The 16,956-nt window shown below is 43.6% G+C and overlaps 1 protein-coding gene across 4 annotated transcripts; it reads right to left on the bottom strand.

The window, feature by feature from the left end:
- Window positions 1–1,334: 1,334 nt before the first annotated feature.
- On the bottom strand, window positions 1,335–16,869 carry KLHL23 (kelch like family member 23). Of its 4 annotated transcripts, none has more exons than XM_032880411.1 (4): window positions 16,519–16,869; window positions 13,671–14,885; window positions 10,158–10,310; window positions 1,335–3,132 (listed from the first exon to the last, which is right to left on the bottom strand). In XM_032880411.1, exons 2-4 carry the CDS (start codon window positions 14,881–14,883, stop codon window positions 2,822–2,824), a joined length of 1,677 nt encoding a protein of 558 aa, XP_032736302.1. In that variant the 5' UTR covers window positions 14,884–14,885; window positions 16,519–16,869; the 3' UTR covers window positions 1,335–2,821. The 4 variants fall into 4 exon arrangements, with proteins under 4 accessions (XP_032736302.1, XP_032736301.1, XP_032736303.1 ...); XM_032880410.1 differs by lacking the exon at window positions 16,519–16,869 and adding an exon at window positions 15,826–16,065; XM_032880412.1 differs by lacking the exons at window positions 10,158–10,310; window positions 16,519–16,869 and adding an exon at window positions 15,826–16,065.
- Between the last annotated feature and the right edge of the window lie 87 nt (window positions 16,870–16,956).

Genomic DNA, 16,956 nt, shown 5'->3' with positions numbered 1-16,956 from the left:
AAAGAGGTGGGTGGGGGTGAGGAACAGAGGGAGAGGGAGAGAGAGAATCGTAGGCAGGCTGTCCACCCAGCATGGAGCCCCACACAGGTCTCCATTTCACATCTCAGATCCTGACCTGAGGAGAACTCCGGAGTCAGATGCTTAGCCGACTGAGCTCCCCCACCACCCCCAGGCACCTTGAGAAACAGTAACTTTAAAATTTGGATACTTATAGTTCTCTTAATTCAGTCATACTTAAAATCATCTCCACAATTTTAATTATTTTGCAAAATAGTGCTGGCCCTTCCAAAGCCATGGTTTGCATTTAATTATAGTAAAATATTTTTCACTCATACTACAGTGATTTGGAACTTGGGATAATTCTGACGGAAGTGTTTACCTTACCTTCCCTGACACTTTCTTGTGTGCAGAGAGCAATAGCAAAAACAGAATTTTACAGAAAATAGGCACAATACATTAAATACCTCAGGCCACAAACTATTTTCAAGATCTTTCAAGTATCTGAGGAATGCTTTTTTGTAAAAATAACCAATACCATCACCTTTCTTAAAAAAGTACACTGGAGAGACAAATGAAATACTAGGACTTGGAAAAAAAACAAACAAAGAATAAGATATGATCCATGAACTCAAAATTGTATATACTTCACATATATAATGATAAATTCTTTAAATGTGACAATGGGAGTTTTACTGGGGCTGAGCCGCAGGGAAGAATTCCCAGAGGCTGGACTCGAGTCAGGATTCTATAGGACCTAGGTAAGCTAAAAGCAGAGGAAGGTGATTGCAGCTGTTTTCATCTATTCCATAAAACAGATCTCTAAAACATTACTGGACATCACATGACTGGCCCAGCATTAATTGCTAAGTGTTCTTAAAAGCAATGAAAGGGTCTATAATCCAATTATAGATTGAAATAGTCTATAACTCAATGGTTTCACTAACTCTGACTGTCCTTTGACTCGCTCAGGCCAAATTCAAGCAGTTTTACCACATATACAGTGATTTACTTATTTTTATTGAAAACACAAATATTAAAGAAAACCATTTAAATAAATTAAAAATCATTCCACATCCCCCTACACTAACACAAAGGATTTGTTTTGCATATTACCTTCCACATGCAAAAAGATTTTACGAAGTCACAATCATAGAACGCATACTCTTTTCTATTGTGCTTATTTGACTTACCGTATCATAGACACAACCATGTTTTTACAGTCTTCCAAATAATTATTTTAATGGCTGTGTGATACTTCATTATTTTATCAGCCCACTTTCTTCTTTGACACATAGACTATTTCCAATTTTTTTGCTATTATAAATAATGCAGACATAAACATCCTCATGCATTTCCCTTTGTTTTGTTTTTATATTATTCTTTATGTTACAAATCTAGGAGTAGAATTTATGCGGTAGAGATATGGCCCTTTTTTGGGCTCCTTCTATGTGGTACCATATTGCATTCCTAAAAGGTTGTGTCTATTTAAAATGCCACCTGAAATGAATGCATTGAACAGTCTCTTTCTTTAAAAAAAGAAAAAAAAATCAGAAGCATTAGGTAGTTTTCAACTTTCATGTTTTAAGTTAAAAAATAATTACTGTGTCTTTAAGAAAATGAAGAGTGTGGAGAGATGGTCTACCAGATCACTAAAACTTCAGCTAACTTAAGCAGTGCTTCCCAACTTTTAACAAGTTTTGGCACACACAGAAAGTAATACTGCAGGCACACTGGGGAAAGTGGACAAAGGTGTTTCTGCTCAGAAGCTCCAACCACCCAGGCTACCTCTAGCTGCCCCAGAGGTTATGGGGACCTACATGTAGGCACATCTGTGGCCCAAAGTCCATGGGTCATGAAGCTCTAATCAGGGAGAGGTTAAGTGACTGTGACTCAATTCAAGTTACAAAAAAATCTAGTTAGTGGCACAGCTGGGAAATGAATGCAAATTTCTTCTCATCAATGTATTTTCTATTACATCACAACTGTTCTACATGCCTTCTGGCTCTAAAAGTCAATTTTGTATGCAGTAATGTATCTACACTTATGAATAAAGAGGATTTTTCTAACATGCTTGAACTAAAGACACCTAAACTAGCAATTTACATCAAGGCTGAAAATTAAAAATAGTTCTTAGCATTAGCAAATATTTAACTATTTTCTCTGCAAATGTTCAGATTTGCTATTCTTTAAAATTTAGTTTGTAAACTCTGAACAGTAATAATCTTTTGCACAGTATCTTTTATACCTCAAGCAGTCAGCAAATAAAGAACAATAAATTATACCCACTACAAAGAAAAAAAGACTTAAAATAAGTCCACATTCTAAACACATCTAACCATGGAAAAATGCTGTTTAAAGTGTTGATTTTGTAGAGGTAGAGAAGAGTCCCTCCTTAAAATTTCAAATTCTCTGCTAGCTAAATGGAACCTTAATATACACTAGTACATTACAGGGTCAGAAGAGATATTTCGTTCCAAAGAATGGTTCTGACCTGCACCCAGTGTTGATGCTACCAGGAGAATAATTCACTACAAAGGTATTTCACTTTTTGCCAAGTGTCCAAAATTCCATATTACCTTGAAAAGCAGAGATTATAGGGTGTTAACCCTACTGATTCAAATGTAAATACACATAGGATTTTTCCATTAATCACTGCCTTAAGGTGAAGAGTTGGGGTTAGACATGGGAATTCACCCATTATGTGCCAGGCCACAACGATAAGTAAGGGACTCCAAATCCCAAATTCTGTCTCTCTTTCTCTGTCTCTTTTTTTTATTACACCCTAAAACAGTGATTACTGGGTCCACTTCTATGGATTCAATCAGACATTATACACACAAACACACCCATGGGACCGCATGGCGCTTGGAAGATTGCCCACTATTTCCCACTTATTAAGATCTGGATCATATTTCTCAATGCTCTGAAGATATGTTCCCTTCGAGTAGGAATATCCCCCAGTGACATAAATACATCCATTCATGATGACGGCACCACACTCCATCCTCCTTTCCATCATGGGAGCTATTTCTCTCCATTCATTTTGTTCAGGGTCATAGCATTCCGTGATTGTAGTCTGTCCGCCAACTAGGTAGAGCTTATTTTCAAATGGAACTGAACACAATCCATATTCTATTAAAAAGAAAAAAAGCAAAATTTTATTAGGATAACAAACAGAGATCCCTTAGGCTGGTGATGTAAGAATCCCTTACAATGCAGCATACAAAAATCGAGTCGTCTTGACATTCTGATTCCACTACCACAATACTGAGCCTTAAAATCGATCCCCTATCACCCGATTCAGACTGCCTCTCTCTGCCATTCTCTCTCAGGTGGTCCCTCCTCTAGCTTTACAGGGTGCCAGGGAGGAAGTCCTCCTCAGACCACTACCCAGCACAGACACCTTTTATTCTACACTCTGGGTACAAGTTGTGGAGACCCCCTGACATTCTGACGTGAAGACGTGTGAGGGAACTGGTGTAGGCTCCTTCAGGTCTTAGTGGCCACCCCTACAACCAGGGGCAGGCACTCTGTAGCGTCTGCAGTGCCGGGGGCAGGATGAAGGACCTGGCTTGCCTCTCTCACACTGCTGCTCAAAAAAGACAAAACCAGTCTAGTGGGGATCTAGAGTCTATGATCCTAAGAGACCAAAAGCAGCTCAAAGGCAGACAGCTGCTGTGTGGGGTCTGGATCCCGGGCTGGGAGTCTGCCTCTGGAGTTGGGAGGAGGTGGGTCAGCCTTCTGGGCTGTTTTAATTTTTCCCATATTATTTATTCCTCTCCCTCCGCTCCCTGCCACCCACAGGCAATCAAGGCACCCAGCTCTTCTGGAACCTCACTTCCTCTCCCTTCCCAGCACTGTCCCGCAGGCGACGCAGGCGACGCAGGCGAGGCAGGCGAGGCGAGGCGTCCAAGGTACCAAATGCAAGGCTGCTGCTCTCATTCTCTGAGGGACTCGGACTCTGTGCCTCTGGCATCGCTCTTGACTCACCCTGGTCACAGCCGTGCTTCTTCCTTGTCCCCCTTTCCAGCACCACTACTAACCTGTGAGTTCATTCTCTGGGAATACCAACCATAGGATTACACTTAAACACCCCTAGCTGCAGGCTGGGAGAAGGAGCAGGACTTGTCAGGGGCCCGAACGTTATGGCAAATAAATGAAGACTCAGTTTGCTATTGCTGAGGGCTTCCTCCTGCCTAGAAACTTCTGCTCCCAGGACTTGGCACAGCCACCCCCTTCTTGTCATCCAGATCTCATTTTACGGTCATCTCCTCAGAGGGCCCTCCCCTAAATACCCAGCTTGACGTGGCCAGGCAGACATCCCCACCACCTCACCCGCTTTCATGTTCTCCACAACACTTCTCACTGTCTGACGTTTCTTGGTGACTGTCCGTCTCCCCTCCGACAGTGTAGGACCTGCATCCTGCCCATTATTCCATCCCTGTTGGGGAATGGCAAGTGTCTGGAACCTTGTAAGGACTCATTAAAGTTTGTTGGATCAATGAATGAATTGGAACTTGTACCCTCTGCACCCAAATGTGCACTCCCATTATTTTGTGGGGAAAAATCAAAGCTTATAAGCCCCCCTTCAGAAAGAGGGAATGTATAATAAAAATGTGATTTCCCCTTTAAGAAGGTAAGCACATTCTTATCAGTAAAGTTCTTGCTATCTCGGTTTCAAAGGCTAAGGAAAAATCTCAGAAGATGAGTCCACATACTGTTGTTCTCAAGTATCTGACAGCGAGGAAAACAAGAATTCTCTTACCCCTGTAAAGCCCCATTTATTTTACCCGGGTTTCCAGTTATTATACATGCAGAAGTTTTGTAGAATTTGTTTTGGTACTTGTGAAACGTTGTTTATGTAAATTATATGAATGAGTCTATCAAATGGTTGTGAAAATTAATAATTCAGAAATTTTATCAGTTGGTGTGATTCAACGAGTTCACTAGGCTTTTCTCAAATTTCAAAGTTTAGCAAAAAATCCTCAATTTGTGGTTCTTAAGAAAAATATCTTGATCTTCCTATAGCAGGAAAAATGTTTAAAATAAGGTGATTCCTGGGGCACCTGGTTGGCTCAGATGGAAGAGCATGCAACTCTTGATCTTAGCGTTGTGAGTTCAAGCCCCATGTTCTGTATGGAGATTACTCAAATAAATAAACTTTAAAGAACAGAAAAAAATAAATAAAATAAGGTGTTTCCTGATAGTTTTTTTCCTATTACCCAAATACAACATAACCTTCTGTTATTGTTGATGGAAACTTTTTCTTCCACAGGTGTAACTGCTTTTTTCCTGTTGGTCACTCTACAAAGCTACTGAGCCCAAAGGACTGTGCCTTGTTTATTGAGCTCCTAGCACTACACATCATATTCAGGAAATACTCGGCAAACCTTTGTTGGGCAAACGAAGGAATGAACAATTTCAAACTAAGCACAAGAATGGCACCATCTGTCATGGCTCAAGAAGTTTACACATAAATATTCACTATAAACACACAACAGTCTGTATTCAGTGCTGCATGAGTGATATGAAGAAAGCCATGCAAGGGTTCACAGACAACCACAATATTTTCAGGTATTCAATATCCACTGAAATGATTTAGACTTTTTTCCTAAGATTATTCACATTGAAAAGACCTGTAAAGCTTATCTAATCTAACTTCTTTACTAGAAAGTAAGACCCAAGAGCTTAAGCCGCTGTCCACGACTAGCCATGTGAATAAATGGCAGAGCCAGGAGAGAACTTTCTTCCCATTTGATGTAGCTCTCCATAGGTTTTATCCCTTTATTACTTTCTGCTTCTTCCCTGGTCTTCCCACACTCTTCCTTCCCAGCTCATCCCTTAAACAGTGCTGTTTCCCAAGACTGTGTGCATAGCTGTACTCTTAGTCCTACCCTCCCAATGCACCTCAACCATCTCCACACTCACAGTCATAGCCTCCAAGCAAAGGACACCTTGATCTCTAAATTCGGCTCCACTCTTCCTCCTGAGCTGCAGACCCGTATTTCCCAATCCTTGATGGACAGCTCTCGTGGGTGATCCAACCAGTCCTCCACAGTTAACTATAAAACTGAGCTCCAACTCAGCTCTCAACTCTCTCATGTTGAATGCATTAACATTCCTCACATCTACCCATTTTCACCTCCTACTGCTTTCAGGCTTTCAGCATATCTCATCTGGTGTATTATGACAATTTTAACAGATCTCCCTGCTGTCTTTCTCCTAATCTATTCTAAAAGGTTCAAGACCTTTGGTAGTTCTCCATTTTTAAACTTCTCCTGACTGCCATTGGAAGCCCTCTGGGAAATGCTCTTCAACTCTCCCATCCAATCTCTCATTCTACCCTCTCACATCTCATCATACACATCCACTCCCGAGTACCCAAATAAACCTGGAACTTGCCTTCCTGCTTCCCACCACTGGCTCCCTTCTGCCAGAAAACACTTCTTCAAAAAAATACCTTAATTATAGCCATTCTTTAAGGCCTAACTCATAACAACATACTCCTGGAATTCTAAGATTTCCAGATTTCCCTTAAATTAGACTCAAGCTCTTTCTACCCTCAATTTCAAGAGCACTTACTTGTATACCTGCCTTGTATTCCTGTTATGTATGTGTATTTGCTACTAGATTCTGGGTTCCTGTAGCAGTAGAGACAAGCCCTTAATCATCTTTGTGTCTTACAGAATAACAAGAGTGGTATCTTTCCCAAGGTAAGGTCTCAATAAATATTATCTTGCATTTAATGGAATTAGAGTCCCTTGGTTTTTAACTATACAAAACTACCACCCTTAAAGGCATCGAGAAAAAAAGATAACATTTGTATTACCCTTGAAAAATAACGGTAGTCATGACTTCTTTGTAGTCTAAGCTATGTATCTGTAAGGGAGGCTCAAGACTGGCACTGTACATTCCTGGGGAGGTGCTCCCACGATGCAGAAGAAGCATACCTTGCTACAGTTCACAGGATGCAACTCCAAATGCCTTCAGGGGCTAAGGAGCTAACAGACTAGTTGAATGAAGCAGGCCAGGGGTAGGAAAAGCAAGAGCACAGTCCCCCAGGTCTATGACGGGATGAGAATAGAAGAGACTAGTGAAATGGAGAATGCAGGTGCCATTTAAAAGTGAGCAGCCACCACGTGGCTCCAGTGATCTCTGCCAGAAGGGAATGTGGTCCAAGGTTGCTACAATTTTTCCAAAGGCCAGAAATCATGACTTTTATTTGAAATCTCCTAGATTTTAAATATTGATAGCAAGCCAGTTAGAAATATCTTAAGCACTGAAAGCCAAAAAGAACAGACCAGGCAGGGTACCAACTTGCTACCTTTGTTTCTCGCATTATGTCAGGAAAAAGTCCAATGGAAAGCAAAACTTAACAAACATTGTTATATGTTCCCATTGATTTATAGTCAAATTTAGTATTTATTTCTGATTGATTTTTCAGTTGGCCATGGATTTTCATGCCTTGGCTTACATCTCATTGCCTTTCAGACTCCCGTTCAAGCAGTGAACAGGGTACATGTAGCTTAAATATGTTATAAGATGTTTGGAGGATCCCTTATATTAAATATATATTAAATTGGTAATGTAAATAACTGCCCTCTAATTTGTTAATACGACTTTTCATATATTGGATTTTCTTTGTAAAGATATTAAAGTCATGTCTAACTGATAAGGTTAACGGGGAAGAAGCAGTTCTTAAAAACATGGCCTCCCCGCCAGATTGCCTGGATTTGAACTTCACCTCTAACAAGCCCTAGCTAGCAGATCCTGGGCAATTTATTTACTATCTCTGTGCCCCAGTGACCTGCAAATTGAAATAGTAGTACCTGGCTCACAGGATTGCTGTGAGGTTTAAACAGACACGCCATAAACAATTACTGGAATAGTTAGTGCCTGGCTCATACTAACTAAATAAATGTTAGCTATAGCTCAATTTGAGCTGGTATTATTATTTTCCATTATAACTTCATTGGTCATAACAGAAAGTGGTGGGGGGTCTGAGCTAATATATCTGGGCTACTAGGAGGGAGAAGACAGCCTGTTCCATGATGTCTTCAGGGCCAGGACAGGCTGTGGCTGAAGTCTCTTGTCAGGCAAAGCCTGTGGCAGCTGGAGCTGCAGCCCAGGTGCAGATGCTTCCCCTGAACCGTGAGATGAAATGTCTGTTGCTGGGGTGGATCCAGTTGCACTGGTCCAGAGCAGACAGCCTGCTCCACTCCCTCAAGGAGAGGGAGGCTGCTTAGATGCTGTAGCATGGAGTATGCCATCAGACTGCTGAACTGAACCTTGGTCCACCACTTCCAGACTGCGTGACCTTATCCTTTCTTGCCACCATTTCTAAATATGTAAAATGGGTATAAGCAATGCCTATTCACAGGGCTATAGACATAAATTAAGGTAATATTATGTGTAAAGTGCTTAGTCAGTACCTGACCTGTAGAAAGTTTTCAAGAAGGTTACCTGTTACGATCACTCTCGGATGGTTCAAGCTTGCTAATTTCAACCATGCTCGCCAATGACTCACAGAGATAGAAGCCTTATGCTATATGGAAAATGATTCCAAGTAGTATAGTGATATGGTGATATAAATCTTTCCTAATGAAAAGTCTCAAACACACACCATAACTGTAACAGGCTATGGCTCATATTTCTCGGAGCTCTTCATAAAGAGACAAGTCAAAGAACAATGGCACAGTAGGCAGAAGGCTAGCCATTCCTTATGGGCAGACCACATGTCCCCTTCCTGATTGTTAAAGTAAGGCTAACACAGGGTTCTGCCCATCCCAGGAGTAAGTGCTTAATAGTTATCAAGACCCAGAAAGAACATGCTTTTAAAAGAAGAAACCACCTCCTGTCGAACTCAATCAATGGGCACTCCCCCCAACTGTTTGACAGACTAGTGGGTTTTTTTTTTTGACAGTTTGGTGACTTTTTAAAATTTAAATTCAATTAGCCAACATATAGTACATTGTTAGTTTCAGATGTAGTGTTTAATAATATATCAGTTGCATGTAACATCCAGTGCTCATCACCTCACATGCCCTCCTTAATGCTCATTACCCATTTACCTCATCCCCCCACCTCCCTTCCAGCAACACTCTGTTTGTTTCCTATAGTTAAGAGTCTCTCATGGTTTTTCTCCCTCTCCAGTAACTTCCCATTTAGTTTTCCCTCCCTTCCCGTATGGTCCTCTGCGCTGTTTCTTATATTCTACATTTGAGTGAAACCATAGGCTAACTGTCTTCCTCTGATTGATTTATTTAGCTCAGCACAACACCCTCCAGTTCCATCCATGTCCATGTAAATGGTAAGTATTCATCCTTTCTGATGGCTGAGTAATATTTCATTGTGTATATATATATTCTTTATCCATTCCTCTGTCAATGGACATCTAGGCTATTTCCATAGTTTGGCTATTGTGGACATTGCTGCTATAAACATTGGGGTGCAGCTGCCCCTTTGGATCACTACATTTGTATCTTTAGGGTAAATACCCAGTAGTGTGATTGCTGGGTCATAGGGTAGCTCTATTTTCAACTTTTTGAGAAACCTCCATACTGTTTTCCAGGCCGGCTTCACCAGCTTACATTCCCACCAACAGTGTAAGACAGTTCCCCTTTCTCCTCGTCTTTGCCAACATCTGTCATTTCCTGACTTGTTAATTTCAACCCTCCTGACTGTCGTGAGGGGGAATCTCATTGTGGTTTTGATTTGTATTTCCCTGATGCCAAGTGATGTTCAACATTCTTTCATGTATCTGTTGGCCATTTGTATCAGACTAGTGCTTTTTAACTGTCTACAAGAATTGTGTTACATATAATGCATATACATGAAAGAAAGCACACAAAAGAGGAATAAGAAACACAACAAAAGAACCTAGGTGAAGAAAATTTTAAAAAGAAACTACCATTTTTAACCACCCAGGCTTAAAATGTGTCTCATAAAGACATCAGGGAAAGTATTTGTAGATGTGATCTAATCAAAATAGCCTGTGATTACTGTTAGATGGACATACGAATATTTTGAGCCTTCTAATTACACCCATGGGTAGTCTGCTGTAAGTCTAGCATTTTCTTTTTCCAGGACATTTTTAGCTGTCCCTCATAGTCTAAACTGTATTACAACATGTGCTCTCTGGAACAGTATTTAATTACCTGGATGTGGACTGGAGGTGATGAGGCTCCACTCATTGATATCTGAGTTGTAGCTCTGGACCTTGTCGTAGGTGCAGCTCCCTCTGTAGCCACAGTGGCCGCCAATGACATAGATAACTTCGTGTAAGACGCAGGCAGTCGCGTTTCCCACGCCTGTGTGTTAATCAAAATCATGTCTTCAGATGGGTCTATCGTTGTGTTTCATGATGAATATTTGGGCTAAATTCATTATTGTTTCTCTTGTTACTGACAGTAGATGTCAGGCCCTGTGCTAGGTGCTATGAGAGATGGAAGAATGAATACGAAAGGGTCCTTTCACTCTTCTAAAAGAGGGTGAGACACCCAAATATTTAGAGCACAGGGTACAGAACCACTGTGAATGTTCAGAGCCAGGAGACACTGTTTTGAACAAGGAAATGATGGCTGGAGGTGGCAGAATTTGACCTGGGTCCCAGCAGGTAGGACTTTGGCAGGTAGAGGTGAGAGAAAGCCATCCGACGCAGAGAAAAAGGCGAGTGCAAAGACCCAGTGGGCAATGTCGAGTATCCCCATTTGATGCCAGCACGTGCAAGGGCAGGTGGCCCAGCTGGAGTTGTCAGATGGGAACTGAAGCTGACACAGTAAGTTGGAAGCCATGCCACAAAGGACCCTGGCCCCCAACTATGAAATGAAGACTTCATTCAGCAAGACTTTAAAGATTCTTAAACAGAAGAAGAGAGAGACTACAGAAACAGAAGGACAAAAAGAGTCAGACGTCCAGATATTGGCCCAGGTAGGAAGTATTGAGGGCCCAATTTAGAAGGGGTTTTGGGTGTGGAGGGAAGGGCATGGAGGTAGGAGAGACAGATAAACACATAAGCCTTGATGCCGGACTATGTCAGAAACAAGCAAAACTGACGATGAGGTCCTAAGTTCGGGAAATTGGGAAATGCTGATGCTCTAGGAAAATGGGGAGGAAGAAATGAGTTCGGCAGAAAAAGAAGCTCCGAGGAAGTAAGATGAGGCTCATTTTGGTCGAACATGTCAGTTTAGTCTTTCAACCAACAGTTGTTTACCACTGACACATGCAGGATGCAGTTTAATCTCCTTGTGCGTTTCTACTCCAGCATAAATGTGAGTTTATACGCAGGGTAGTTATGATGAGGGAGAGAAAAGAAGTCAGGAACTCCTAAACAGCCAAGTATTTATTTCTTCTCTGTACATCCCTAAACCTAAAAAGGAAATGAATTTGAAATTTGACTCTACACGATTTAAGTTCTGATTACCAGAGGAAGCTGATCGTTCACCTCATGACTACAAAAGGAAACAAACTGGGAAAAGTAATGTTACCCTTGCAACAGAAAAATGAGAAACTTAAAGTTCAAAACCAGCACTGTCCAAAGCTGGATAGAACGGATACAGGATTACCCTTCCCAAGGATGATCAGATATAACCAGGAATCAGACTTCAAGGTGAAAGTGTAACTAAAACTTTGGAATTTAGACCCAGCTGGTGGGGGGGGGGGCGGTACTTTGGTGTATGAGGGTCTCCCATCCCACTCAAGGTGAAGGCAAGAACACACAAGGCTTTCTTTAACAGTGGACCCACCACGGAAGCATTTCTTTTCAGCAGGCATGTTTCAAATATGATGTTTAAAGATCGCAATAAAGTAACCAACTTTCCTCCTCATGGAAATATGCTCTGAACTATGAAACCATGGCAACCGGTACCTCGTCATCAAGAAAGAGAGGCAGAAATGTATCCAGGTTGACAACAGCCGCTACAGTATTTGAACCTTCCTTGTTTCTTTAGTAGGAAAGGAGTCAGGAGGACACTGAGGACCATCCTGGGGAGGAGACCAGGAATGGGCAGTTAAGCTCAGGCAGAGCCCAAAACAAGAGTGGCAACAGCAGGGGGGGCTCTAACCCCCCTTGTCCCCCTCTACCAACCACTACTGAACCTTCATGAATGCAGGAGAGCGGACATGATTTCCCATGAAAGATAATTTTGCTCTGTCAAAGTTGACGTGTTTTTTTTTTATAAGGGCCTTCATTATGACAATAATGAAGAACAAATAGTGACAATAACACCTACAACAACAACTCCTGACACTGAGTGCTTCCCCTGCTCCAGACCCTGTTCTACATACCTTACATGCATAAATTCACTTAATCCTCTCAAAGCCCTGAGCTTCATAATGTTGTCTCCCCCACTGTACAGAAAATAAAACCGGGGCACGGGGAGATGAAACAATTTGCCTGAGCACTTTAGCAAGGAAATGGAAAGTCAGGATTTGGACTCTAGCAGTTTGGCTTCAGGAGCAATGTGCCTGATCACAAGACCGTTCTGCCTCTCGGGCTTCCTGCCTGTCCCAACGATCACACCAGGTCAGATTCCCAGACCAGGTCAGATTCCCACACCCTCAGTAGTATTAAAACAGAAACAGAAAGGCCTGGGAAGGAACATTTGGAATAAAATGACACAAATTTAGCAACAATCTACCAGTTGTTTTTGTGCAACTCCCCAGCACAAATGAATAAATGTAATTAAGTAAGATTCCAGTTTAACTTTTTTGCCAGTGGGAGGGAAGGAGAGCAAGGCTAATCGAGTACTGAACACAGCAGAAAATAGAGTGTTTATCAGACAGATATTGAAACCCAATAGTGTGCCTGGCTGTGTGGACCACAGGAGGGAGGGGATGGGATCTGCCCCTATCTTTCACCTTAGGAAGAAAGACTTGAATCACAAAAAGCAGGGGCTATCTGTCTCTACTTTTTGAGAGAATGTAATTTGTTACACTCTAAAGGGACCGAACCTTTCAAGGTTTTAATGAAAGACCTTTTAAAAGAGAGAGATGATCAGATAATGGGAGGGAAAAGACTGAATATTTAAAAGCAGAACTGAAAAGGGTTCAATTTCAAGAGCATAAATAAATAAATAAGAACTAATAAAACCACCCAACTTTCTCTTTTCATTTAGCCTTTGACTTAAATATAAATTCTTAGGACCTGAAGCAAGATCTAAACTTGAAACAGGCTGTAGAGTAAGTGGGATGAATTATATACTCTTTTCTTTTCTTTTTTTTTAAGATTTTATTTATTTATTTGAGAGCAAGACAGTGAGAGAGAGCATGAGCAAGGAGAAGGTCAGAGGGAGAAGCAGAATCCCCACGGAGCTGGGAGCCCGATGTGGGACTCGATCCCCGGACTCCAGGATCATGACCTGAGCCGAAGGCAGTCGTCCAACCAACTGAGCCACCCAGGTGTCCCGAATTATACTCTTTTCTTATATAAATGATATTTTTCTAGTCTGAGGAACATTCTCTAATCACATAACCTCAGACAAGTTGGGGACTGCTCTACTGTGCTTCTACTTGGAACATTCTGTCCACTATTATTTGTATAATCTATTATAGTTCCTAGATAGCATTCCAAAGTGATGCATTCTTTTTAAAGTTCTCTGCAGGAGAATTTAGACCACTGGCCTAACCTCAAACATCCAGAAAATTAGAGAGTAAATATAATCTGGACTTACCTTTAATCATGTTTGCAATAGGAATCCATTTCTCTTTTAATGGATCATAGAACTCGGCCTCTTCTGCAGGAGCCCCTTTCCTGTAACCGCCTAAAGCGTAGACGCAGCCACCCAAGGTGACGGCACAGTGGTAGTACCTGGCATTGAGCATGGGCAAACCTTCTGTCCATTCATCACTTTCACTGTTATAGATCCACACTGTGTCAAGAGCTTCTATGTTATCCGTTCTATAACCCCCAGTTACATAAATGTTGGGTCCCAAACATGTAACACCATAGCTCTCCCTAGTATAGTCTGGTATTTCCGCTCCCTGAATCCAAACATTTGTCAGAGGATCCCATATGTGAACCTCTGATAAAGGATGCCAGTAATAACCTCCAATGATGTACATTGTGGCTGTGGACCTCTGGGAAATCTCTTTATGCAGGGGATTCAGAGCATTGTATATTAGAGATCGTATCTTATTTTCAGTTAGCAGGCAGCTTCTTTGAAGACCTAAAGCTGTTTTTAAATACACTGGATCTATATCTATGTTTACGTAGCTTAGTAAGTTATACAGGCATTCAATTCGATTTTCCACATCATGAGCAGTCCACTTAATAACAGGCTCTATGATAGCTTCTTCTTTCCAAACACTGAGATTCTTTCTGGACAATATAAAGAGAAACTTTTCAAGGCTGATTTCCAGAAATTCTTCTTGCTGCCACACTTCCTTAAACCTTGAACAGAGAATTCTTCGCGATTCCTTCTCTAGTTCTGGACACATGTGAAATTCTGCAAAGGAGTGCATTCCAATACAATTATCAATATCCAAGTGCCTTACCAAAAACTGCTCACAAGCTTTCTTTACCGAAAGGAACTGTAGCAGATCTGCTGCTTCAAGGAGGCTTTGAACGTTTCTTTTAGTTATTTCAATCTGGGAAGTGTATGCATAATTCACAAGGCCTTCCAAAACATCATGGTGGATGCCAGAGATTTTTATTTTATTTTTAAATTTTTCTTTCATATCAGCTGTGAACATTGCCTTAAAATAATTGCTGCAAGCAGCTAAAACAGCTCGGTGACAATGGAAGATTATGCCTGAAGGACACTGAAGGGTAATATCAGTAAATAATCCATCCAAGTAGAATGTTCTGAATGCATCCAGAAAATCGACTGGATGCGCTGTATCCTTGAAAAGGTAAATATAATCTTCTTGTCCTTTTAGAGCCATGGCTGCAATAAACATGAAATAAACGGGTTTTCAACTTTGCAGATTACGGCAAATAATCAATGCTAAAGACGCCAATCCTTGCGATGACTGATTAGCATCGCACATACTCCAAACCTAGACTAAGTTCAGCATTCTAAGTAAGAAACGCAAAATGTGGATAGACTATTTTATAGTTTATGTGATGGCCAATTTAAATTCGGGGTACTTGGAGCCTGAAACGAGGCCCCCGGGGTTTTCAGTAATCTTTTAAATTAGAAATATTGATTTGCTAACCCATTCGCCCAGTCTCCGCAATCGGACCCGAGCTGGCTGTCCGAGAGGACCCCGCTTGGCAAACCAACTGTCCGAGGGGTCGCCCCACTAGAGACCGGACTTTGGCCGTCTCGGCTCGGCCCCAATGCAACCTTTTTTCACTAGCTCCATCTCCCTTGCAAGTCGCATCGAGCTGCCAAGAAAGAGAGGATCGAAATGGAAATGGAAAGGAAGAAATCTCGGAAAAGGGAAACCCTGTACCTTTCTGCTTGAGAAAGGAGAGAAAAGAAAGCGGCCGAGCCGCGGCCCCTCCACGGCCCCTACATCCCCGCGCCCCCTCCCCCGCCGCAGCCGCAGGGGTTTCCGCGCGCCCCGAGCCTGGGCCCGGGGCCCGCGTTCCCGCCGGGAGACCGCCCCGCCCCGGGCCTGGCGCGGGGACTCGACGCGAGGGCGCCGCGCGCAGCGGGCCGGGCCGGGTGCCCGCGTCCCTCTGCCCCGGGACGCCGCACAGGTGTGGGGAGGGCACAGCGGGCGGCCCCGCACTCGGCCCTGCCCAGCGCCCGCGCGGCCATTGTCTCCGCGCCTCTGCGGCCGGCGGGCTCGGGAGGCGGCGCGGCCTCGTTCTCCCGCGCCCGGCCCCGCCGGCTCCCTTACGGCTGGCCCCGGGCGGCGGGGCCGCGGGACACCTACCTCCGGCGGCGGCTCCGGGACGCGGTGCTGGCCCACGGGCTAGCGGCGAGCGAGGGCGGGGGCGCCTCCGGACCCTCTGACCATCTTTGGAAGAGGCGCGGCGGAGGGTGCCTGCTAGTGCAGCTCCAGCCCACAAGCGGCTCCTATTTTGGTGCCCCGGCTGCTCCCCGCCTCCAACCGAACAGCCCCCCGCGCGGCTTGGGCGCGGGGCCACTCGCGGGAACTCCCGGGTGGCGGGACCGCGCTAGGATCAGGGGTGGGGGGGCGGGGGGCGGGCACGCGGCTGCGGCCCCTTCCCGGCGGTTCCTCCCTGCAGCAGGTGGGAAGGCTGCCCTGAGGACAGGGCTTGAGCCACTAGCTTTCTCCTCTCTCCTTGGGTCTGAACCTCCCACACAGCACACACCCCCGAGCGTTTTCTGTCTAGATCAACTCAGTAAGTCCTGAATTAAGACCACATATGGGGGGCTGAGGGGGGACTGTATCCCTTCCCCCTTCCTTCGGTGCTTTCACCAGCCCAGGCCCTAGAGGGAGAGATGGAGAGGACAGTGTGGAGAGAACGCAGCAAACCTGGAAGGTCTGGGGTGGAAGATGCCTTCAGAATGCCAGGAGTAGCTGCCGCTTTTCCACGAACCCTATCCCGCTCGCAGGCAGAGCACGCAGGAGCGAGCCCCTGAGGCTGATTTGCACACTAACCTGGAAGCTTTCAGAAAAACGGAGAGCAGCTAGGGGGGAGGATTCAGATTAAGGTATTTAGAGCAGAGTAGCTGGAAGAAGCAGCCTCCGGTCCTTTCTTCCTGGTGACAGCAGGTCCCGTCAAAGATGTCCATGTGCTACACCAGAAGGTTCATTTTCTTCCAGCAAAAGCCAGTTCCAAATCTTGTCATTTATCATTCATCCATTCATTTGCAAGTTTTTATTGAGGGTCTGATAGGGCTAGGCATTGGTACCTAGAGATCTTATGGAGCTTACAGTCCAGCCACGTCAGGGGAGGAAAGAGACCAGGATGAAATGAACACCAGAGGCCCAGTGTGTTTCAGAGTATGGTCTGAGAGACAGGGCAATGGCCAAACTATATGTGAACACAGAACTCTGAACCACAGAAGAACCCCCGGAAGCCACACCATAACTTCA

This window comes from Lontra canadensis, unplaced genomic scaffold (genome assembly GCF_010015895.1).
Source record: "Lontra canadensis isolate GAN:19392208 unplaced genomic scaffold, GSC_riverotter_1.0 scaffold69, whole genome shotgun sequence".
Lineage (NCBI taxonomy): Eukaryota > Metazoa > Chordata > Mammalia > Carnivora > Mustelidae > Lontra > Lontra canadensis.
The sequence above is the reverse complement of the archived record's forward strand: the minus strand, read 5'-3'. Positions and strand labels throughout refer to the sequence as shown.

Bases quoted from the DNA above. Each gene is read 5' to 3' on its own strand.
- KLHL23 (XM_032880409.1), bottom strand. From the start codon at position 14,898: ATGTTTATTGCAGCCATGGCTCTAAAAGGACAAGAAGATTATATTTAC. The intron at 10,311-13,670 runs GTAAGTCCAGAT...ATTAACACACAG, and splicing joins TATTGCAAACATGATTAAAG to GCGTGGGAAACGCGACTGCC. The intron at 3,133-10,157 runs GTAATTAAATAC...TCTTTTTAATAG, and splicing joins CACCTCCAGTCCACATCCAG to AATATGGATTGTGTTCAGTT.